This window comes from Poromitra crassiceps (assembly GCF_964638095.1).
Source record: "Poromitra crassiceps genome assembly, chromosome: 3".
NCBI classification, from domain to species: Eukaryota; Metazoa; Chordata; class Actinopteri; order Beryciformes; family Melamphaidae; genus Poromitra; species Poromitra crassiceps.
This window is the reverse complement of record NC_139625.1, coordinates 80,632,767-80,658,556: the sequence shown is the minus strand read 5'-3', so window position 1 is coordinate 80,658,556 and position 25,790 is coordinate 80,632,767. Positions and strand designations below refer to the sequence as shown.

Here is a 25,790-nt window from a genome sequence, read left to right as displayed (position 1 = left end):
TTTAGCCCAATAACTCATATAACTCAGATAACGTTTTTTTTTGTTGCCTCAAACAAGAGACAGTCGTGGTAATTCATACCCAGGGATGGGGCCATTCATTAATTGAAATCATATTACATGATGGTAACCAATTTCTGCTGGAGCTGGAATTGCAATTGCAGCCAGCTCTAAGGAAACCAAATTGAATTGAATTGAATTGAATTGAATTGATTTGAATTGGAATGACAGTAAACTGAATTGAATTCCCTGTAATTCCAAGACATCTAGGACATCTAATCTCTAATCTCTAATCTCTAATCTCTGATGAGGAGAGGAACGGTAATACTGATTGGCCCATAGGGGGCGCGCTATAATCTTCTGCTCTTCACAGAGATGTGAATATTGATGAGCTGGACACATGCATGCTGGACAGCTTTGCCTTCGGGATAATGTCTGCCATTTATTTTTTATTTATTTTTACCTTTAAAACTATTCTCATGAATCGCAGGTCAGAATTAGTTGAAATAATATGGTAGTAGCCTTAATTCCGTCTATAAAACATTCATTCAATGGAGCAGCCACTGATTTTTTACATCACAGTGACATCAAAGGGATCATTCCAAACATGGTCAAGCTCTTCTAACATAGCATTTTTCATTCAAATCAACAAACTTGAAATTCACAACAAAGTAGGCTAATCAATTGACTTGAAATTCGACAGTTTGTTCAGAAACATAACTTTAAATATATCTGCTTCGCCATGTGTCGATATGTTGAGATTTGTAGAAATACTTTTGAACTTCTGTTGCGTTGTGATGAACAAAGACTCCAATGCCCACAATGCACTGCAGGGGTGAGATGACAAGTTTCCTGTATTTGTATCAGGTTTCAGGAAACGTCTCCATGGTTTATTAGCCTAATGTTGTTAGCATCAGTTGTACAGGCTTGTTGGACAGTTGTACTGCATCACCCCCCTTTATTTGTTTGCATTTATTTATTAGTATCCATTTTTGGGTTATACCACTTGTAAAGACTTGCACTTCCTTCTCTTGCAATGCATGTTTGAATCTCTGGTTTGCATATGAACCAATAGCAGCAGCAGCAGAGGATAAGGTTAGCCCCACTTGTCTTGAACATTGACCTAATTTCTCTATATTTCACAACGCTCATGTTGTCAGCAGGAAAGCCCAGCTGAATTCCTCTTTGGTTCACACTTCAAGCAAGGAAGCGTGAGTCTTCAGGCAGCAGAGCCATTTTCTTGTGCTGAGACAAAAAAAACCATCCTGCCTGTCCCAAGAATGAAGAGGGCTGTGTTATTTCTGATCAGTGTCTATGTCTCTGCACCTGTCCTTCTCTACCTCTTCCCCTGGATACTGGGCCATGTCATATATGCCCACTTTGGTAAGTAGTGCTTTTCAATCTGTTTCTTTTTAATGTACAATCACTGAACCTCAGATCAATGTGAATCAATCTTTATATTTTATCCATTAAGTGTCAAGAAAGACACAATGTTACATTTGTTCCATGTGAAAATAACAGTATTATATGTTATAATATACTATTATCATGCAAACTATGTACTGTATACTGCAATATGTGTATATTGCATTATTCACTATGTATTCACTAATGTTATGTGCTATATACTATTCTTGGCCTATAGCCTTTCACTTTGCACTGCTCACTGGCACTTTAAACTGCTACTTTGTACTTCTATTGTGTTTAACTTTGTCTGCACTTTATGTTTATGTTTGGATCCTTTTATGTTTTTATCCAGGATGTTGTGTGATGTTATGCCTGTTTTCTATGTTTTTATATCTTGCTGCAACCCAAAGTGCCCTTCTGGGACATACCAATAAAGTTGAACTTGAACTTGAACTATTCCCATGCAAAATCGGTATGTGTCATGTAGCGTTTGCTGACCATGTGTATGTTTTGTCTACTGTGGCTGCAGTGAAGATTCCCTTCTTGGTGCATCTTGACAGACCTGAAGAGCTGCTGAACCACACCTGTAACTTCTACCTCACTACTGAGGAGGGCATCTCAGTGGGAGTATGGTAGGTTATTTCAGAATCAGAATCACTTTCATTGCCACAATATGCAAGATTACATGTGTGTGCAGGGGTCTCTCTCTGTTATGTCTATATACCTTACAACACCATGAGCAGGTTTGGGGTCAATTCATGAATGAAGTCGAATTGGTATTTGAAAAAAAAAATGAAATAAACAATATCAGAAACAGAATTGGAATGTAATTCTGTGAAATTCCATGTTTTTCCCCCTTCCCATTTATCTGAAATTACCCATAGTGTTTTACATGATCAATACTGAATATCATTAACAACAACATATTCAAATGAGCTGCGAATTGATCATGCATAACATGTAATGTTAGTTAAGAACAAATTCTTATTTACAATAACGACCTGGCAATTACGACTGAATTCATTTGATTTGCTTAACTGTCTTTTATTGGATTCATAACGTTTGATTTACAGTGGTCCAGCAAGTCAAGTCCAGTTCAGTTCCATTTCCCCACCCTGACTTCTTCTTCTTCTTTTCGTTTCTTCAAAGCGATGTTATACGACAGTCTCCCATTTCTTGACACAGATCTTTGCGTGTGTGAATTCTGTAAGGTCTTTTTGGCTGCAGGCGTTGGGTAGTAGAGGGCAGATGAGGCAGTGCTCCGTGGTGTGGTCTGCTTCACCACATTCACAGGTGGTTGGTCCAGTCTTGTAGCCCCATTTTTCCAGAGCAACCCTGGATCGTCCCGTTCCCACCCTGACTCATCTCCAACCCTACTCAAGAAGACATCTCTCAAGTGTTGTGCTGATTTCATCAGGGATTGTAACATCTAGTCCTATTAAGCATTCATTCAGTATCAGTGCATGCATACATTTGATGTATGGGTGGCCCCGGAGTGAACATGGCAACATACAAGACCACGCACATCTCTATCTCATCACACACTCTTTGTTTGTGCTATGTGTGTGTGTCTCCCAGGCATACGCTCCCTGCCAGCCAATGGGAGGCGTCCGCGGGGAGAGGCCCTGAGTGGTACCGGGAGACTCTGGGAGACGGCAGCCCTGTCGTTATCTATCTCCATGGCAACGCAGGCACCAGGTGGGACGAGTGCAGGGAGGCTAGAGACCCTTGAATACCCCCTAATGGAGTCTAGTGGGTATTACATGATCTGTCAGGCCCCTGGGTTCATATTATGTACTGTCAATGGTTCATCCATATAGGCACAATGCACACAGGCAGTTGTGAGTCACAATAAATGAGCCTGAAAGCCTCTTGTGTGTTTAAATTCACTCCTGTCATTTCATTTCTACAGGGCTTTTCATCACAGAGTAGAACTGGCAAAGGTATGGTTTCTATTCTAATTTCTAATTCTATTTTAATCTTTTTTGTATTATGTGTATTTGACTGTATTTTTGTATGGACCTTGAGTCTGCAATAAAGTCTATCTATCTATCTATCTATTCTAAAACATGACAGATTTTCAGCTTTTGCTTAATATAACAGTTTTCACTTTCAGTGTTGGATGAGATGTTAAAGTTTGTGTTCTCTCTAGATCTTAAGCGCTGTGGGGTATCACGTCTTGATTTTAGACTACAGAGGTAAAATACCCAACATTGCTTTTCAAGCGATTATTTTTCTACTAAACAGATAACATGATTAGATTTCTAGAACATAACAGGTGGAAAATAATTATAGCAGTAGATAGATGCTTATCCAGAGCTGAAATACAGTAAATATAATTTTTATTTACATATTGTCTTCTGTGTCTTTACATGTTGTGATGTGATTCTGGTGAGGTTTCTCTTCTTCTTCTTCTTCTTCTGAGGTTTTGGAGACTCCAGTGGGGAGCCCAGTGAAGCTGGCCTGACCACTGACACCCTCTATCTGTACCAGTGGGTAAAGACACACAGCAGTGGGAGTCTGGTCTGTCTGTGGGGACACTCCCTCGGCACGGGGTCAGTCAGTCCCTGCCCGCTGTCCGGCCTCGTTCTGTTAATGAAGCATGTCTGCTGTCCATCACACTAAATATGTCCTTCTTTTTTGTACAGTGTGGCAACCAATACTGCACTGAAATTACAGGAGCAAGGTCAGTTGAAGGCATTTGTAAATTATTATACTATAAATTGAGTGTAAATTAGCCCACAACAGCCCCCTCAGTGTGGCGTGTGGTCATGAAACACTGACTTCACAAGTCTCTCAACTTAAATTAAATAACTCCCATATACTTGTTGTTTTATACTCTGCCTTTTATTCCACTGTCTTTAATATCAGGGTCTTCTGTGGATGCTTTGATCCTTCAAGCTCCATTCACCAACATTGGAGAGGTGGTAGCCATCCATCCAATCGCTAAGGTGAGGCCGTCTGTGGCATTTCTGTCGTCTGCAGCCCTCTGGGTGTTTAGCAATATTCTGCTATTGCACTGAAACACAGCTGTCTCAATTTAGGCTTCTTCTTCTTTCAAAAGAGGAATGTCTTGTGCAAATGGTTGACAAACAAAAGGGATATGACTTTTTTTCTTCTTTTTTTTTTACTTTTGTTCTGCAAGGGGTAAGATCAGCAAGTCAAGTCAAGTCAAGTCAAGTTTATTTATATAGCCCTAATTCACAAGCATGTCTCAGAGGGCTTCACAGAAAGTATGTCTAGCTGATTCTAGCTGACACAACAGTAACAAGAATATACAGAATAAAGATAACATTTGAACAATTGATAATATAGAAAATATAGAAATGAAGAGAGAGCAGAGGAGAGAGCAGGAGAAGGGGGAAGAGCAGGGGGAATGTGAGAGAGTGATGGGGTGGGGAGGGAATGGGAGATGTTGGAGGGTATAGGAGGTGGGGAAGGAGCAAGAGGAGAGAGCAGGAGAGGGGAAGGGGGGGGTGTGGGGGAGAAGAGAGCAGGGGGAGGGAGGAGGTGGGGAGAGAATGAGAAATATAGACGCACATCTTGCAAACGGACATATGTCAATTTCTAAGCAACCAAACTATGCCTAATTTAATTGGCTGCAAGCCTTTAGTAGTGAGTCCTTTTGCCAAATAAGCACATGTTCACATATAGAGCTTATGGGTGCCAGCATGATTTTATTCGGCGTGTGAAGTGTGAAGCGGCTTTCTATATCTAGAAAAGCGCTACATGTATATAAGTTGAATGTATTATTATTATTAACTTTTATTTGTTACTCTGGCCTCTGAGGGAGGGCCACCGCTCGACCCAGCCAAGTCTCGGCCAAGGTGCTGGAAAAATAACTAGAGTTACAAGTGTGCGGAAATTCCTTTTATGTTTGTTACTCTGGCAAAATAAGTGTGAATTTATTTGTAAGAAATATTTCCTATGCATACATAAGGTTAGGGGGCATGAAAGTAAAACACTTTCTGTAGCCAATAGACCCTTCTCACGGGGGCCATTTTGTGTCGAAAAGGCAGGGTAAACACAGGTGCAAGCAAAACACTAATGAGGGTTTCCAACTTCCATGATTGGAATTTGGAAACCCCCATTAGTGTTTTGCTTGCACCTGTGTTTATTCTGCCTTTTCGACACAAAATGGCCCCCGTGAAAAGGGTCTATTGCTGCACCCCAGCTCAAGGAAGTAACAAAAGGAGGGAGTCACACATGCCAGAGTAAGAATTTAAACATATAACTAATAAGGTCTAAACAACACAAACTACTACAAAGCAAAAGAACAGAACAAAAAGGTGCACACAGGTGAGGAGGGAGAGAGACACGGAAATAATACTTACTCACTCACTGACCACTTTCTCCATGTGCTCTTGTCCATCACAGATTCATTGTTATTGATTTATTTGCATGTTATTATATGAGGTGATTTCTAAACAATTCTACATAATTTCTAACGTCTTTTTCCCCAGATGTATATGTTCTTCCCAGGATTTGAAAGCTTGCTTTGGAACATTTTGGAAGTGAACAACATAGTATTTCCTAATGATAAGAAGTAAGTACAGCAGGACTATGAAAACATGCCTGTCCTGTTGAAGAGAACCATGGCTTTATGCTAGTTGGTGGTGCATTTCTCTAACCCAGGGATACTCAACTTGCTTTGCTCGGGATCATGTCTATGTTCCCCGGGTTCTATATTCCCCGTTTTTCACTAAGAGGGTTCTATGTTCCCCAGGTTCTATGTTCCCCGCTTTTCACTAAGAGGGTTAGGGTTAGGGTTAACCCTAACCCAAAGAACCCTTTTGCTGAAAAACGGGGAATATAGAACCTGGGGAATATAGAACCCGGGGAACATAGGGATTGACCCCCTTTGCTCGGGGGCCACTTTTGTAAAATGATAGGAGGCCAGGGGCCAGTTAATAAACAAACAAACACTATTATTTTTTTCCTGTAGCGGATTGTAGGTTTTTGGGGTGTCAGCCAGAGTTTAGTATGATAATTTTGTGCAAACAGGATAGTTAGTTAGGTTAAGTTAAGTTACGGTAGTTAGGTTAAGTTAGTTAAGTACATACAGTATACACTACATGGGTGGCGAGCAGACGGTGGTATTTGACAATTTAGCTGGAGCTCAGTCAAACGTTATTTCACGTTAGTTTTCATTGTGAATTAGAAAATGGTCGGGGGGCCACTCTGCATCCTATCGCGGGCTGCATCTGGCCCCCAGGCCGCAAGTTGAGTATCACTGCTCTAACCGTTATCAGCTTTAAAAAAAAATAACTTATACTTTGAATACAATTGTGCCTCATGAATTTTATACAGCTTTATTGACCAAAAACGGTGGTGCTCATATAAACTAGCCTGGTCTCATATAAGCTAGCCTGAGCTCATATAAACTAGCCTGGTCTCATATAAGCTAGCCTGGTCTCATATAAGCTAGCCTGGTCTCATATAAACTAACCTGGTCTCATATAAACTAGCCTGGTCTCATAAACTAGCCTGGTCTCATATAAACTAGCCTGGTCTCATATAAACTAGCCTGGTCTCATATAAACTAACCTGGTCTCATATAAACTAGCCTGGTCTCATATAAACTAGCCTGGTCTCATATAAACTAGCCTGGTCTCATATAAACTAGCCTGGTCTCATAAACTAGTCTGGTCTCATATAAACTAGCCTGGTCTCATATAAGCTAGCCTGGTCTCATATAAGCTAGCCTGGTCTCATATAAACTAGCCTGGTCTCATATAAACTAGCCTGGTCTCATATAAGCTAGCCTGGTCTCATATAAACTAGCCTGGTCTCATATAAACTAGCCTGGTCTCATATAAGCTAGCCTGGTCTCATATAAACTAGCCTGGTCTCATATAAGCTAGCCTGGTCTCATATAAACTAGCCTGGTCTCATATAAGCTAGCCTGGTCTCATATAAACTAACCTGGTCTCATATAAGCTAGCCTGGTCTCATATAAACTAGCCTGGTCTCATATAAGCTAGCCTGGTCTCATATAAACTAGCCTGGTCTCATATAAGCTAGCCTGGTCTCATATAAACTAGCCTGGTCTCATATAAGCTAGCCTGGTCTCATATAAACTAACCTGGTCTCATATAAACTAGCCTGGTCTCATATAAGCTAGCCTGGTCTCATATAAACTAGCCTGGTCTCATATAAACTAACCTGGTCTCATATAAGCTAGCCTGGTCTCATATAAACTAGCCTGGTCTCATATAAACTAACCTGGTCTCATATAAGCTAGCCTGGTCTCATATAAACTAGCCTGGTCTCATATAAACTAGCCTGGTCTCATATAAACTAGCCTGGTCTCATATAAACTAGCCTGGTCTCATATAAGCTAGCCTGGTCTCATATAAACTAGCCTGGTCTCATATAAACTAGCCTGGTCTCATATAAACTAGCCTGGTCTCATATAAACTAGCCTGGTCTCATATAAGCTAGCCTGGTCTCATATAAACTAGCTCATATAAGCATAGAAGCCTGGTAAAACCTCCGCTCGCAATTGTGTCCACAGAATGAAACCGAATGAGAGTTCACAGATACAGATGGTTTTAAACAGGCTACATATAAGCTACTATGGTGGTGTATGTTTTGGGTTTGTTATCCATTTGATCAAATCCACTTGTAAATTTGTTTTTTACCTCAATGTCTACACAGTTTAAAGACTTTGACCAGTCCCCTTCTCCTACTGCATTCAGAGGATGACAACATTGTGCCCTATGACATGGGGCTCAAGGTACAGTAGATGCATGCTTCTCTCTTGAATGCTCAAATGCTTTGCTCTGCTTCCATGTTGAATTTCTTTGCCCACTTTCTTGGTCCACAGCTGTACCAGATATCACTGCAGACTCAGAAAGAGCGTAACACAGAGGTCCAGGTTCAGATGATCTCCTACAGTGCAAGCCTGGGATACTTACACAACAAAATCTACTTGGATCCCAATCTGTCAAGTGTGGTTGTGTAAGTTATTGATCATTAAAATGTCTACTTTTTAAAAACATCTTAATGTATTGTAGTGGGTTAGGGTTAAAACTAAAATCAAACGTACAGGACATATACTGTATGAATCAATATAAATGTGCTCATTCCCCCCCCCCCCGACCCATGGAGGTTATATTGACTCAGTCTGGTTGGATCAAATGAATGTTTGTCCCCATGGTATATGTTGGGATTTGTTATGTTTTGTTGAGTTTGTGTTTTTTTATCATCTAAACCATATTTCCTTCAGCAAACACAAGTTTAAAAATGGATATGAATTGAATAATTCATCTGCTTGTCATTGCAGGAAATTTCTACAAAACCTGAGCCAGTGAAGCAGCATTCCAGAGAAGTGAAATCTGTCGGGACAGTTTTCATATTGGTTTTATCTCATCTTCTCCTGTTGGCCCTACATATTGCAAGACAAACTTAGACATTCTGATGTATCTTTCCACAACATAGTGCATGTACCTCTAAAACCTGAAACAAGAGCACTTCACATTCCACTATGCATGCAGTCTTATTTTTATTAACACTGAGAAGAGATACAGCACAAATGAAGTAAACCAAGAGACATAGTGGATAATGATGTCAAATATTATTTCCAATTCATTCTTGATGTTTGTTTTAACTTGCAGTGAGTAAAGGATGGGTGGGTTTTTCTACATGACATGAATTTGGTTGTCAAGTCGACTAAATTGATTTTCAATTGTTTTACTGTGACTAAACTTTCTTTTAGCAAATTGTCCTTGGTGACAAACCCCATCCATACTCCTTACACAGATTAAAACAAATTCTATAATTTATTCTGAGATCCTATATGACCCTGGTCTGGCAGTTCCTCGAATGGCCACTTGAGGCTGGCTCCAAAAGGGAGTCATTCCCCTAGACCCCCCCCATGTTAAAATACCCAACTTTACAGTATAAATAAACATGTTTACAGCCTGGTACAAAACACAGTTTTGGTCTCTATAGCTAATTTCTCCATTGATGACAACTGTATATGGGGGGGGGGGTGTTGTTTATGTGTGCGGCTGCACTGTCTTTGTCTGACAGTGAACCAAGACAAATTCCTATCAACTATGTTGACATGGCAATAAACTTATTGAATCTTGAATCAATAAGTCAGATTGTATAGAAGTCAATGGGAAAATGACCCTACTTCTCTCTTGATTTATTACCTCAGTAAACACTTTCCTAATGACTTTATGGTCTCTCAATCGCTAGTTTCAAGTCTTCTTCAATACAACATGATTTTAATTTGGTAAATGATGGTCCCATTTCGAGGAAAATAAGACTAAACAGACTATGTTTTGGGGCGTGATTGACAGGTCGACTGTCCATTGATCGCGCAGCTCACCGATCACGGACCAATAGCGCGTGGCGCTGCGGCTCTGTGGAAAACCCCTGGTCTTGTGCGAGCTGCGCTAGAACCAAGATGTCAACAGCCACAATGCAAAACTCAAGGCTTCAAAACGACCAATGGGTGACATCACACTCATTACGTCCATATTTTTTCCCTTTTTTAAAAACAGTCTATGGTCTGGTCACATCTTGTCTTTTTTATTATTGATATAACTTGAAGGCAAACTTCTGACAAACGTACTGTTTATGTGTCAGCGCTGAAAGACTGTAACAGACATGTATTGATGCAAGTGATTTGGCTGAAATGCCTTGAAAATAAAAAGCGTGCAGAAATGAAAGAGCTGTGCAAAGAGGGTGTTTCTCATTGTCAATTGTAAACCTAAGCAGTGCCATTTGGTCTCCAGTCAACCTCACATTTTCTTCAAAGCCCTGGCGGTCTCTTCGATGGCCTCTCGGGGTTCGCTTGGAAGCGGGATCTTCAGATCGGTTGGCTCCACCCCCCACACCTCCGTTGCGTAATCTGTGATGGTACGGTCGCTGGAGAACTTGCCTGTGGCCGCGATGTTCCTGATCACCATCTGCGTCCACGCCTTTGGATTCTTTTCAACCATAAAAATAAATGCATGTAAGCAGACGTTAATTATGCACAGATTCAACATGTTTCTGTGAAGGTTTATGTGAAACAAGTTCAGTTTCCTCATAATTCTTGGCTTTTGTAACCTGCTTGGAGTACCAGATTTGGGGGGGGGGGGGGGTGATGACATCCGGACAATTAAGGTCAGCTAAGTTGTCAATCATGTCAAATATAATACTGTAACGTTACAGGCGAGGCTGCTATCCAACCCGGGTCTCATTTACAAGTGCAACACATTAACCATCAGACCCATTGCATCAGACCAAAGGGACAATCCCGATCGCTACAATACCATTAAATGCTCTCCTGTGGGTGTCTAAAGTTTCTGGCACTCTTTGGCAAAGCCCACCCATCTGGCACCAAAGAAGACTTAATACAAACCATAAAAACGATTCGATTCGATTCATGTCTGTGTTTGAGGCAGTTGTTACCTGATACAGTTTGCTGACTTTCTCTTGGCTTTTCACATAGTCTTCGAAGTCTGCAAATACTTTGAACCTGAAGAGAGAGCAGGGGGAAATGAGCGAGCTCAAGTCAAATACAACAAAGACCAAACATAGAGATCCACCATTTTAAAAAACAAAACAAACTGACACCTAAGGCAAACTGAATGATTGATGACCTCACAGTAAAACATAGATAAAAAAAAACTAAAGGAAACCCTAACTAAGTAAACCCTAGAACACTCATGTGGTTTTGCTCCCATCCAACTGTTCAAATTGTGCTATTGCTTTGCAATTGCCATCTGTTATTGGCTGATCTTTGGTGACAGGTGATGTCACCTTCTAATAACAGATGGATTTGCAATCGCATGTTTTTACCCATTAGACGTTAGCAAGACCCAAAAAGTAGTCTAACACTTTTTGCGTAAATGATAACATTTTTGGAGATGGAATTGAGTGATACATTTCAAGTACATTTTTAAATATGGATACATAGTATTTTGAAATGGAACCGAACCAAATGCGGAATTACAGTAATTGGCTGCATGTTGCTCACCGGTCGTGTTTGAAGAGCATGTCGGTGACGTCATTGAAAAGCTCTGGATTTTTGGGGCTGAAAAATCCACTCGTGATCTGGTCCATGACTTGTTTCAGTTCTGGAATCTTATGGTAGTATGTCATGGCATCATATCTAAGGGAAAAGATTCGGGGTATTTTATAAGATACAGAAAAGATTATTACAAAATTACAAAACTGTAATAAAAAAGATCGGAATAAAAGTGAACCCTTTACCCCTTTTTGTCCAGCTCAGCCACGTCCTCCACCCTCATGCCGAAGATGAAGAGGTTTTCCTCTCCTGCCTCCTCGGCCATCTCCACATTGGCTCCGTCCATGGTGCCGATGGTGAGCGCTCCGTTCAGCATGAACTTCATGTTCCCTGTTCCTGAGGCCTCAGTGCCAGCAGTGGAGATCTGCTCCGATAGATCTGTGGCAGGTATCACTGTAGGAGGAGATAATCACAATCAATGTGAATGATTTTTATCTAAAGAAAATACTCACATCACAACAAACAAACAAATCAGTTACGTCCTACTGCCAATAATTTGTATCCGACTACCTGTCTATATGATTACCTGTATTACTATTAGTTTATAATACATCATAATTAAATATTATTGATCAGATCCTATCAGAAGCAGGTAATAAGGACGGAAGACATTGTAGGAATTAATTAATTAGAATTGGGCATTTTCAGGAAGATTTTCTCGTAGCCGTCAAGCCAACAAATGCAGATTAAAGTAAATGGGTCAACATGTACTTGTTTGTGGTCTTGTTATGGACAAAGAAAAGATGCATAATGTGAAAAAGTGTTAAAGTCCATTCGTGGCATGGTACCTTTCTCTGCAAGGGAGACCCTGTAGTTCTAAGTGTTAAAGTCCATTCATGGCATGGTACCTTTCTCTGCGAGGGAGACCCTGTAGTTCTAAGTCTTAAAGTCCATTCACCGCATGGTACCTTTCTCTGTGAGGGAGACCCTGTAGTTCTAAGTCTTAAAGTCCATTCACCGCATGGTACCTTTCTCTGCGAGGGAGACCCTGTAGTTCTAAGTCTTAAAGTCCATTCACCGCATGGTACCTTTCTCTGCGAGGGAGACCCTGTAGTTCTCCAGGTAGATGACCTTCAGCTTGTTGCCCACCGCCGGGTCGTTGTTCACCACATCAGCCACAGAGGTGATCAGCTTGATGATCTTCTTCGCCATGTGATACCCAGGAGCGGCCTGCAGGGGGAGAAGGTGGATAGTTCAAAAGACTAAAGAAAAATCACACTCTTCCTGACACAGTATTTTGGTGTCTCTGCAAAAGCTTTTCGATCATGTTTGGTTGAGCTGCTACCTTGCCACCGATGATCATCGTCCGTGGTACAAAAGGTGCAGACGGGTTCTTCTTGATACCTTGAAAAAAGCGGGGCACACATTGATTATGAGTCATAGTTAGTGTTCATATTTGTTCAACACATTTTGGGGGAATATTCCCAGCAAAAAGAAATAGATTTATATGCGGAGAAAGTCTGTACCAAAATACCAAAGCTCAGTAAGATAGATAAATAAATAAATAAAATAATTGTAATTATTATACATTATTGCCCAGACCTGATGTGCTTATAACAGTCTGTATATGGGGTTGACTGTTGTGGAGAAAATGCCACACCTGACTGAAATGGCAGTTGCAAATAATGTTTTTGTTTTAACTTGCTTGGAGCACCAGGTGGGTGGGGTTTCCCACACCAGAGGACATGTCAGATGGAGTCAGGTAGGTTATCGCTATCGACCTGCAATGACTTGTGAAACTCTTGTGGCCTGATGTGATGCTGCGTGAGCAGTTGGCCTGATGTGATGCTGTGTGAGCAGTTGACCTGATGTAATGCTGTGTGAGCAGTTGACATACGGTTGTACATGACGATGATGTGCAGGCAGTTGAGGAGTTGACGCTTGTACTCATGGATTCTCTTCACATGGACATCAAACATGGAGTCTCGGTTGATTTCTACCTTGTACTCGTTCTCCAGGTACTGGGAGAATTTCACCTTGTTGTCCTATTGAGAAAAAATGAGAAATACACTGGATAAGGCGGAGCTTTGGCTTGTGACCTGTGCCGACATGTACTGGCTTTAACGCAGCAAAATGCAATGTTACAATCCACTTTCCACTTTGCCTGTTATGACGTGCAGAAATATCAATGACTGAGACATATCGTCATGTGTGAAGCGATGTGTAAAGAGACGCACTAGTTACACTCTCAGGGTTAAGAGGATTATATTCCCACCAAAGCCTTCCATGTTCCAGATGCATGCATTCATGCCACTGCAGGGCACTTTGGACAAGGCATGCACCAAATGGCACGTGCTATAATGTATAGACATTCATGCAGCCATAACAGACACCAATGTGCTACGGAACATTTATTCTACCAATTTGGCAATTTATCAATGCATTGCTCTAATTTCATAGCAAGCCTTATTTTTCCTGCTGGGCAAAATACAATTCCACCGTGTGGATATTGCCCTATTCTCCTCACTGCAGAATTGTTGGTGTCCAATTAATTTGTGTCTTTGTTTGTCATCTGGATTTTGAGGTGGGCTATTTTCCTGCTGGTCTTTTTCTTGAGTTTGTATTTCTTTCATTCATCTCCTCTCTTTTTGTTTTTGGCATGTGTAACCTGCATTGTGTTGACAGTCCGCACTGGGAATCGAACTCGGAACCTTCGGCATGGGAGGTGGACACTCTAACGAGGGGGCTACAAAGCCATTATGTTCTCTAGCATCTGTCGCTAGCGCCCTCTTAAGGCGGTGGGAGGGAGGTTTACTCACTGCACAGCACGACCACTGGCTACTGTTACACTCACCCCTCTAAACCTACTCTCATCCGGGTCACGGCACCAATGTAACCTGCGTTGTGTTGACAGTCCACACTGGGAATCGAACTCAGAACCTTTGGCATGGAACACTCTAGTGAGGGGGCTAAAGACATCTGGCTCTAGCGTCTGTTGCTATGGGTGCTAAGGGGGAGGGAGGTTTACTCACTGCACAGAATGTCCGCTGGCCACCGTTACACATGTACAAAGGAACTGAGCCTGAACCCTACCTGTTTGACTTTAGAGACATCCCAGCCTGAACCCTACCTGTTTGACTTTAGAGACATCCCAGCCTGAACCCTACCCGTTTGACTTTAGAGACATCCCAGTCTGAACCCTACCTGTTTGACTTTAGAGACATCCCAGTCTGAACCCTACCTGTTTGACTTTAGAGACATCCCAGTCTGAACCCTACCTGTTTGACTTTAGAGACATCCCAGCCTGAACCCTACCTGTTTGACTTTAGAGACATCCCAGTCTGAACCCTACCTGTTTGACTTTAGAGACATCCCAGTCTGAACCCTACCTGTTTGACTTTAGAGACATCCCAGCCTGAACCCTACCTGTTTGACTTTAGAGACATCCCAGCCTGAACCCTACCTGTTTGACTTTAGAGACATCCCAGTCTGAACCCTACCTGTTTGACTTTAGAGACATCCCGGATGAAGGCAGCATCATCCACAAAGTCATTCAGCTTCCTTAGCTGGCTGAGGTCTTTCACATAATCCTCTCCGATAACCTAAACAAGATATTAAAGGTCACAAATAAATCTAGATGTGCAAAAGAAACCTGCTTTTTAGAAGGTGTGTAGTTCATTCTACTTCATATATATATGCTGTATACACACAGAGCTCTTAGTGCTCGATGAATGTATATATATTTGACTGAGATATTTGGAAAGCTGAGTGGAACAGACTGTAAGAGACACAGGAGAGAAAGCTCGTGTGTTTGTTGCTGTGTCAGTGTGGTCAGACCTCGGCTAGAAGCTCGGCCAGCCCGGGGTTGCAGAGTAGCAGCCAGCGTCTGGGAGTGATGCCGTTCGTCTTGTTCTGAAACTTCTCCGGTTCCACCTCACTGAAATCACGGAATCTAGACAAGAAAAACAGGAAAATGTTCTGGTGCAGGAACTTCAACTGATAACGTAGAGGGGACAAAATATTAGAAACATCTTTATATATATATATATAGAAGAAGAACTAGATGGACAATATATGTATGAATCTATTCAATCACATATATATGAATATCAAGTAGCTGATAAGGAGTGGCTGACCTATCAAGACCATAAAAGCTAAAACCTTTAAAGCTAACAGATACTGCCAATAGAGTGCCGCAGGGATAACATTTTTGTAGGCCAACCTGGAACTTAGCATTGCACTGGGTTCCCAAACTCAATTGGGTTTGGTTAGATGCCTATAAGTAAGCAAGTAATACGTTTATGATACTTTGCCCTTTTGTTCAGCAAGATCATCTTCACAAATGAACCTCACTTTTATGATTTTTGAAGCTTAAATGTGATCGCCAGAAATCACAACCATTAGTTAGTAGACTGTGTTTCTGTTATTCCTGTGTTTCTGTTATTATTATCTGTTGTCCCCCTCTGTATGTCTTTTTACCGCGGTGCTGGACCAGCGGTCCCGCCGGGGGCATGAGATGGAAAAGTCAGGACAGTCAGTCAGTCACTCACTCATGGGTGTTTAGTGAGTTTAGTGGGAAAATGGCCGTAGCTCTGGATAGGAAGGTGATAGAGAGTCAGGATTCGAGGGGTGGGTAGGAATAGTGGCCGTGGTCTAAGAGGTTTGTGCTTGTTAAGCTGGGTGTGGTCAGCAGCAGAGGGCTTACTTACACATCAGTCTTGATGATGTTGGAGTGGATCTCAGCGACTCCGTTGACAGCGTGAGATCCCACAATGCACAGGTGAGCCATGTTGACCCTCTTGCATCCATCTTCCTCAATCAGAGACATTTTACGCAGCTTCTCCGTGTCGTTTGGAAAGAGGGTTGCAATCCTCTGGAGTGAGAAACCACACACACACACACACACACACACACACACACACACACACACACACACTTGGATTTAGATTAAAAATAAAAACATTCTTGGTGGTGTTATTAATCATGACGACATCCAGACTTAATTTTCACCATATCATCTGTTACTGATTGTACACGATATCAGGCTTGCCTTCCTGACAGTGAGTTGCATATTTATCAGTTGTCTCAAATCTTAAATCCTCTCCACATACAGCTACATGAAGGCATGGCTGAATTAGATCTAACAGGTGAGAGGACATGGCCTCCACTTGTCTGATCTGTTTGAATGAAAGATCAAGTCAAGTGTTTTGTGTACCTACGCTAGGTAACAAAACCAATCCTCTCATGTTTGAGCTAGAGAATTATTACCTTGCTCTGCCACTGCCAGCTTATTATCTTACCTACTCATCAGCTAAGAGTTACAGATAAACAAAACCACATGATAACAACAGTACCCACATCTACAGGAAATGCATATTCAGCATTACTGTTTGTACCTCCTGCAATAAAATCATCAAATTTGTCAACAATATCCACAAACTAGAGACCATCTTGAAATGGGATCACACCAGCCTCGATTCCCTCAACCTAAAATGAATGCGGACCAGGGGTGTATCCTTGCTTCCTACCCCCTTCAGGCCCCCTTGCTCTGACCACACCCCTTTTTGAACTCTGCTTTCATGTGATCTTAACTACATGCGTAAAGTTTCATGCTTCTATGCATGAAACTAGCTTCTATGGTACTTCCTGTTACAGGTGTCTCCAGGATCACATTTTGCCATGACACACACACACACACACACACACACACACACACACACACACACACACACACACACACACACACACTTGGATTTTAGATAGTAGTTCTTAATCATGACGACATCCAGACTTAATTTTCAGTCAGACTTAGTTATCATAAACATTTATCTTTACTTCATTCATTGATTGAAATCAGTGTTATCCCACTGAGGAAGTTTACATTGATTAGCTAAATGGTTATACATGTTTAAGCTAAAATTGGTTACATAGGACTTAAAAGTGAAAGTTTAGTGAAAGTTTAGTAGACGCTCACATCTTGAGACGATGTCTTCTGAGGTATCAAAAATAAACCTTATCTTTTACACAGACTCCTCTGGAGCATCTTTAAAAAAATATATGTAATCATGTCTAGGCTATTTACTGCTCGGTCTAAACCTCGACTACACATCACCAAAAACGTCTTGGGCCATACGAGACATCTAGTCTCGCTATACACTTTCTTATGGTACTTTTTTAATTGGTGCAATGAGACATTACAAAAAAGAACAGGACAAGTGGATGGAGTTAGAACATTTCTTCCGGGCTATAGGTGCTGAGATGACAGAGTGTGTGTATTAAGCTGCAGTACGTACATCAAGGTGGTTCTGGTTGATCTGGTAGATGATCTGCAGGTGTCTGGGCAGCAGAGTCTGCAGCAGCTCCACAGGCCAGCGCTCCAGCGCCTCTGGCAGGACGGTGTGGTTGGTGTAGGCAAAGGTGCGCTTGGTGAGGTCCCAGGCCTGACGAGGAGGGAGGAGTTTAATTACTCTCCCATTTGTTCAATATCAGTATCAGTCTGAGATATGAAGTTCATTACATGTCAACAATGAAAATGCAATGTTATGTTATATTTTTTATATTGAACAACCTTCTCTCTTATACATGAAAGTATACAGAGAGGAATGTTTGTTATATCATCATCTTGGCACCATGGCTTCTAACCTTGACCTCCTTTGTGTTGGTTGCTTGCGATAGCGGTAATGTAGGAATTTAAGCCTTTTCTACTCGTGTGCTCATTCTAAATCTCTCTGGATAAGCCTGCCAGCTAATATATGAATATATAAAATATAATATAAAATATAATGCAATGTGCCATATCCCGTTCTCACCCACCGTGTCCCAGTCGAGTTTCTCGATGTCCACAAAGATCCTCATCAGTTCAGGGATGGCCATGGCCGGATGAGTGTCATTCAACTGGATGGCAACCTGTAAAATACAATATCCTGTATAGTGACTGGGTCATCAAACAAGTATACACAGAATAGTTTCTGCCACTTTACCCAAGAACTGACATTGCTAAGAGCTGAAGGCTAAAATCTGCCATTTTGGCCTGAAGGAGACTAACTTAATGACGCCACGCCAGTAAAACGTCCCGCCTACAAAGTGCTATACAAAGGTGCCTCTACCTAAATGGCCTGTGTTCTTCCTTGTCATGGCGAGTCTCTCTGTCATGGTTCTGTGCTGTTTCCCATTGGCACAAGGAGGCGTTTTCAAGCCAAAATGGTGGCAGCTGTCAAAAAGAGCACCAGAGTGTCGACTCTTGGCTTCTATACTCTTTGACATTACTAGTCTGGTCATTCGAGGTCAGATTAGTTCTCATATCCATTTGAAACAGACATTCAGCTCTTCAGCCTCCCTCTCACTGCCCAGGTAACTGTTGGAGCTCACTGTATATATATATATATATATATATATATATATATATATATATATATATATATATATATATATATACGGTATATATATATATATATATATATATTAAAAACTGTATATATACAGTATACTTGACTCTGAAGCCTACTTTTTCTGGGAAGGTCTCAAATGAGTTGCGGCCGGCGGTGCCCTTCTTGGTGGTCTTGAAGCGACGGATGATGTCTTGGAGTGTGGCCGCCACCACAAAGTACTCCTGCTTCAGACGAAGCTCCTTTCCCTCAAAGAACTACAGCACAGAGGAGAGAGCACAGTGAGGGTACAGGCTGAACTACAGCACAGAGGAGAGAGCACAGTGAGGGTACAGGCTGAACTACAGCACAGAGGAGAGAGCACAGTGAGGGTACAGGCTGAACTACAGCACAGAGGAGAGAGCACAGTGAGGGTACAGGCTGTAATACAGTAGGCAACCTTTTGAGTAACACAGATGATCAAAGTTCCCAGCAACAGGGGAAACATGAGACATTGGATAAAAATATGTACGGTACTGTATTTAATATTAAGTAACTGATGCAAAAATGCTTAGCCGTGATTATTGCTGCTCATTGGCATCACCCAAAAATCATATATAAAATCATAAAAAATCATAAAAATATAAAATCATATCACTGCCTTTAGAAACACATACACACCCACGAGCTGAAGGAGTCAATATTGAACTTACATTGTCATTGGGGTAGAGCACGCGAGAGATATTCTCTGCCAGATTTCTGTCCAGAACAGCCTGGATGTAATCTCCAACATTAACTAGAGACAGTTAAAGTACATGTCAGTTTCCTTGATACAGCAGGGATCTGTCTTTCATTCAAGTGAAACACTAGAAACTCTGCAGGAGAGGAGGAAACTGCATTGGTGCCATTTTGCAACTCAGACTCATGCTGCAAGGGCAAGGTTGCAATGGTTTCCTTCTCGTTTAGCTTTTTGAAAATCATCGTGAAATTCGTCATTGCAAAAAAGTGAGGTTTGGGTGACAAAACTGGCTTCGGGGCCACTTACAGTCTTTCAAGTTGAAGTCATTGGGAGCACGAGCAGACCACAGCCTCATAGTGTTCACAGTGTTGTTCCTGTAGCCGGGGATAGGGGTGTCGTAGGGCATGGCCAGAACCACCTGCAGCCACAACAACAACAAACAAGAACGAGAAGACAAAGCATAGTAAGGAAGGACACACAAGGTGATCATACAGAAACAGGAGGAGAAAACGGACTATTTCTCTTATTGATATACTGACACAGTGTTATGACAAATAGACAAAGCTTGCATAGAAATGCCCTGTTTTCAGAGCACAATTGTTTTTTTGGAGCACCGGAAAGTTCTGCCAGATCTGCAATGGCCATTTCTACTTTTTCAACCGGATGACCAGCTTTTGGCCCCAGACTAGTTGTAGACTAGCACCATGCTCCCTCCGGTACATGTGCAGTCGCCAGCCGCTTCTTTTCACCTGACAGCGAGGAGTGACCCTACTTTTCAAAGTGATATTCACAGGGTTACAGTAAACTTGCCTATCCATGCCTAATTAACATACATTACCTGAGTGTCCACCCATTTGGGGCCTTCTTTTGTATCCTCTACTCGTCCGTAGAAGTGAACTGGTAACATGTACTCAGGACGGGCTTTCTCCCAGGGGTTTCCGTGCCTCAACCAATCATCCGCCTCCTCCACCTAGGTCAATAAAGGGTATGTTTCAGTACAATGTAGCACTTTAGACACTGTGCAGTACTGTAGCACTTTAGACACTGTGCAGTACTGTAGCACTTTAGACACTGTGCAGTACTGTAGCACTTTAGACACTGTGCAGTACTGTAGCACTTTAGACACTGTGCAGTACTGTAACACTTTAGACACTGTGCAGTACTGTAGCACTTTAGACACTGTGCAGTACTGTAACACTTTAGACACTGTGCAGTACTGTAACACTTTAGACACTGTGCAGTACTGTAGCACTTTAGACACTGTGTAGTACTGTAACACTTTAGACACTGTGCAGTACTGTAACACTTTAGACACTGTGCAGTACTGTAACACTTTAGACACTGTGCAGTACTGTAGCACTTTAGACACTGTGCAGTACTGTAGCAGTGCTGATTGGATGTAGGGATGCAGCGGTATGCCGTTTGAAGGTATACCGCGGTTTGAAAAAGTCACGGTATCAAAACCACTAAGATTTGCCGTCATACCTTCCCCACGGTATCAGCTGTTTCCCCAAAACAAAGTGCCCAGGTCGCTTGTAGAGTGCAGCTTACACGGCCACTCCCCCTGGCATGGCTGCATGCCTACCTAGACTAGAGCACAGTAGAGAGGAGCTGTCCCTGACTGTGTTTACAACAATGTGTGTGATACTGGCTGAAGCAGGAGAACGCAAGGACCCCCCTGAACTTTCCCCCATCTAAAAAGATGACGTCGGCTATATGGGAATATTTCGACTATTGTAAAAACAGAAATGGTCCGCAATACCGCGATACCGTGAAACTGGGTATTTTTCTCCAAGGTTATCATGCCGTCAAAAACTCATACCGCTGCATCCCTAATTGGATGTGCAGCTTCAGCCATCACACAGAATGAACGATGAACATAAATCCAGTTCAGTGTTCAAAGGTGCATGTTTACACTGAGGGGTTGACCTGCAAATAGCCAGCTTTAGTTGTGGGAAGTCTTATCACAAAATACGCAATCACGTTTCTTTTTTCTAAAGTCAACCGCCACCAGCTAATGCAAATAAAATTGCGTCACTCCACAGTGCTAAAGGGGGCACACCACAAGCTAACTTACTGTTAATGATTAGATTGTGATGTAGTGTCCTACCTCATCGGTACTTATGGTCCCATTTAAGCATGAACATAAGCAGAGTGGAAATCATTTCCATATCCATCATTTCATAATTAAAGATAAAAAAAAGCATGAATTCGCAAGAGCTGCGAACGTGTATGCAGATGCATCCACATGTTCTCCACATGCATTCTCACACCTACAGTATAGAGCTGCTGGTATAGAGCTGCTGGTCCTATAGAGCTGCTGGTCCTATAGAGCTGCTGGTCCTATAGAGCTGCTGGTCCTATAGAGCTGCTGGTATAGAGCTGCTGGTCCTATAGAGCTGCTGGTCCTATAGAGCTGCTGGTCCTATAGAGCTGCTGGTCCTATAGAGCTGCTGGTATAGAGCTGCTGGTCCTATAGAGCTGCTGGTCCTATAGAGCTGCTGGTCCTATAGAGCTGCTGGTCCTATAGAGCTGCTGGTCCTATAGAGCTGCTGGTCCTATAGAGCTGCTGGTCCTATAGAGCTGCTGGTCCTATAGAGCTGCTGGTATAGAGCTGCTGGTCCTATAGAGCTGCTGGTCCTATAGAGCTGCTGGTCCTATAGAGCTGCTGGTATAGAGCTGCTGGTCCTATAGAGCTGCTGGTCGCAGCTAAAAAGGATATGACCTTAAAAAGAGAAGTTGTGGTGTTTGTTTGTAACTGAGTTCGAGCTAAACCCTTGCAGCATCATATACATTACATTACATTACATTACGTCATTTGGCAGACGATTTTATCCAAAGCAACTTACAATAACACATTTTAGTTAGCAATAGAGAAATCAACTATGCAACAACAGTCTATGACAGCTACAACTTCTGAAGGAATAGTGGTAAAGTTGTTGTTTTTTGAGAGAGAGAGAGAGAGAGAGAGAGAGAGATAGAGAGAGAGAGAGAGAGAGAGAGAGAGAAAGATGTTAGTTCAAGAAGGGCCCATATGGAACCTTAAAAGGTGTGTTTGATTCGGCCGTCCTGACCGATGGTGGGAGCTCGTTCCACCATTGAGGTGCCAGGGGACCAGAAGAGTCGCGAACGGGATGAGCGACTTTTGAGCCCCCGTAGCGGAGGAGGGGCGAGGCATCATCATAAACAATGACAATGACAAGCATGACAACTAAACTGCGACTGATGGTCTTTGGGGTTTTGAGCTCTATGGGAAAAGGGGGATTTAGCTGCAGTTACCTGCCAGCCGTCTCTAATGGTTTGGTTGAAGATTCCATATTCGTAGCGGATGCCATAACCGTACGCTGCAAGACCCAAGGTGGCCATCGAATCCAAGAAGCATGCTGTGTTGAAAAAAGAAGTCACAATCAGATATAGAATCTAAAACACATCAGCTATTAGTGCAGTGGTTCCCAAACTGGGGTACGTTGCCCCTAGGGATATGTGGAGGTACTACAGGGGGTACTTGGGAGAAAGGGGAAAATTGAAAAATGTAAGAATAAATCATGAAAAGACATGAAATGTTAAAGTAAATCTGCTCAGGAGGCACTAATTGAAACTCTTTCACTACATTTCTTATTTTGTAATGTTGGGTCATATCATTCATTCATTGCATCATATCCTTTCTCTTGTAGTTTTCTCAGCCAAATGTTATAGTCGGGTAAAGGGGGCACTTGGATTCAGAAATCAAGGAAAGTGGGTACTGAAATCAAAAAAGTTTGACAACCACTGTATTAGTGCTATAGAGTCCCAAACTGGGCTATGTGTACCCCTAGGGATACGTGGAGCTACAACAGTCAGGGGGTACTTGAGAGAAAGGAGAAAATGGAAAAATGTAAGAATAAATCATGAAAATGAATAAAAAGTTGAAATAAATCTCCTCAGGAGGCACTAATTGCAACTCTTTCTTATTTTGTATTGTTATTCTTCTTCAAAAGATGGGCTATCATTCATTCATTGCATGCGCTAGAGTTTTCTCTTGCCGTTTTCTAAGCAAAATGTTATAGTTGGATGAAGGGGGTACTCGGATTCACAAATCAGGGAAAGGGGGTACTGAAGGCAAAAACGTTTGAGAACCACTGCGATAGAGCAATGAACAAGGATGGTTCATAATGGGGAAATCAGTGTGCTTGTGCCATTTCACACCGACTCTTGCAACATTGCCGTGACTAAGGAGTGCAAGTTGCTACAAATGTTTGCACACAGAGCAGAGTATTTGATGAACAACTGCCTGCCAAGTTAGCTGAGGAATTCTTCAATGGTGCATTGTTTTAATGGAGACAATAAAGTGTTTGCCTTCAAGCAAAGTAACTGGTATACATTTCCTGGTTTGCACAGTAGCTACTTTCCAGTGTCAATTTAAAAAGCATGTTGTTTTTTTCTTCTTCTCCATTTTCTCTATCCTCTCTACTGTGAGCTGGAGATACCATAAAACTCACTGTCTCTCTCACGGTCTCATGCATGGGTTAAAAAACGTGCAGCCAGATACCTGCCAGTCTGCCCAGACCTCCGTTCCCCAGACCTGCATCCTCCTCCATCTCCTCCAGGTCCTCCATGTCCAGGCCAAGCTGCAGCAGAGCAGAAGAAGAAGGCAATGCTAAAGTCTACTACTGCTTTTCAGAGAATGGACAATGACCGCAGCAATGGTTTTCTGTGCAGGGAGCGCTGGTGGTTTGTGGCTTCTGTGTTTGCAGTCTGGTTGTTCTGTCTCACCTGGTAGATGGCCTCATCACAGGCGTTCTGCAGACCCAGGTTGATCATGGTGTTTTGCAGCGTCCTGCCCATGTAGAACTCCAGAGACAGATAATACACCCGCTGGGCAAGGAGAGCACCATGTAAAGACAGACACACACAAAACAAACCTTTTCATTCAGTCAGAGAATGGAGAGAGCTACTTCTCAACAAAAATAAAAAAAGATTGGGCACAAACAAATCTTTCTGCTGTTATTTTTGGATTATGTCTTTATTAAATGGAGTTGCAGATGATGTAATACAGAATTCATGAATATATGTGTTGGATTAAGTCAACATTTTCCTGCAGGAAATAGCTGTGTACACATTATGCAACTACCTAGAAATGTCTCAGCAGAAACTTTGCGTGTAACTAAATAACAAAACAAAAACATGTCACATATAGCCTACTTCAGGATATGATTAGGGATATGCCTCAATATACAAACACTGGCCAAACACGTAGGCTATGCATGTAGATGGCATTCATTTGACATTTGTTTTGAGTGGCCAAAGCTTATTTGTATGTATACTTGCAGATACCAATTCAAAATATAGTTTAGAAAATGTATTTCCACGGTCCAAAGCATATAGATATATATTTAAATAGTGAAACATCATACTCTATATTTTACAGTAGGCTATATTTGGCAGATAGGCTACTAGATAGATTGCAATGACAAATCAAAAGAATGCCATCTACATAAACATAACTTTTATAACAAACTTTATAAGGGCGTGTCTAATGACCATTTTTGGACATTTTGGAACACACCTCCAAGTCCCTTCTAAAAGTAGGAAATGGATTTTCTATTTCTACAGTGTGTGTTGACCTGCAGAGCAGGATTCAGCTGTGAACCTGTCTGGACTGGACCATTGACAGTAATGTATTGACTGGCTGGCTGACGGGTGAGCCTTTACCTTGGGGTCTGCTTCATAGTAAAACTGCTGCGTCCTGATCCAGCGGCCCACCAGGTGATCTCTGACCGTGTGCGCCAGGGCGAAGTAGTAATCCCGGGGCGTCGCGATGTTCCTGTCCTTCACCAGAGTGAAGTGCAGATGGCGGTTGAAGCCCTTCTTGATCTCGGCGACATTTTCCACCCCGACTATCCCCCTGATGCTGATCTGCTTGCGCTTCTCCTGGTCGCTCAGTGGGGTCGCCATGTCCTGCAGGTTGCCCGCGTTGACTGGGAGTGAGTGAGGGGGAGTGAAGTTGAAGGGTAACGTGGAGGCGGTTTTGATGCGGGAGTCTCCTCCTCTTTCAAGTTGTGAGAGCAAGGGGGAGGGATTTCCCGTGCCACTTTCTGCTAACTAAATAAAGGATAAACCCAACTAAACACTCTAAAACTATTATAGTAAGTAGGCTATATAGCACTCAACTAATGTGAGTATTATGAATATCTTAAAAAGATCTGAAAATCTAAAAAAAAAAATCTAAAAATCTAAAAAAAAAAAAAAAAAAAAAAGCTTTTCTGAATTTTTGGTTGTTTCAGTTTTATGAATGGGAATAAATAGATAGATAGATAGATAGATAGATAGATAG

At 42.0% G+C, this 25,790-nt stretch overlaps 2 protein-coding genes across 2 annotated transcripts; one reads left to right on the top strand and one right to left on the bottom strand.

Annotated features, from left to right (window-relative positions):
- Positions 1-953: 953 nt before the first annotated feature.
- LOC310773804 (lysophosphatidylserine lipase ABHD12-like) lies at positions 954-9,530 on the top strand. Its single transcript, XM_083633755.1, has 12 exons — positions 954-1,380; positions 1,934-2,036; positions 2,983-3,102; positions 3,317-3,347; positions 3,557-3,602; positions 3,830-3,959; positions 4,053-4,090; positions 4,276-4,355; positions 5,868-5,950; positions 8,065-8,143; positions 8,234-8,367; positions 8,693-9,530. Exons 1-12 carry the CDS (start codon positions 1,278-1,280, stop codon positions 8,718-8,720), a joined length of 975 nt encoding a protein of 324 aa, XP_083489881.1. The 5' UTR covers positions 954-1,277; the 3' UTR covers positions 8,721-9,530.
- Positions 9,531-9,927: 397 nt separating this feature from the next.
- Positions 9,928-25,465, bottom strand: pygl (phosphorylase, glycogen, liver). Its single transcript, XM_083633754.1, has 20 exons — positions 25,169-25,465; positions 24,230-24,331; positions 24,006-24,084; positions 22,757-22,860; positions 20,316-20,447; positions 19,784-19,895; positions 19,452-19,534; positions 18,879-19,016; positions 18,188-18,280; positions 17,668-17,814; positions 16,084-16,247; positions 15,212-15,326; positions 14,875-14,976; positions 13,272-13,419; positions 12,720-12,778; positions 12,463-12,604; positions 11,620-11,827; positions 11,384-11,518; positions 10,816-10,882; positions 9,928-10,349 (listed from the first exon to the last, which is right to left on the bottom strand). Exons 1-20 carry the CDS (start codon positions 25,409-25,411, stop codon positions 10,161-10,163), a joined length of 2,562 nt encoding a protein of 853 aa, XP_083489880.1. The 5' UTR covers positions 25,412-25,465; the 3' UTR covers positions 9,928-10,160.
- Positions 25,466-25,790: the final 325 nt, after the last annotated feature.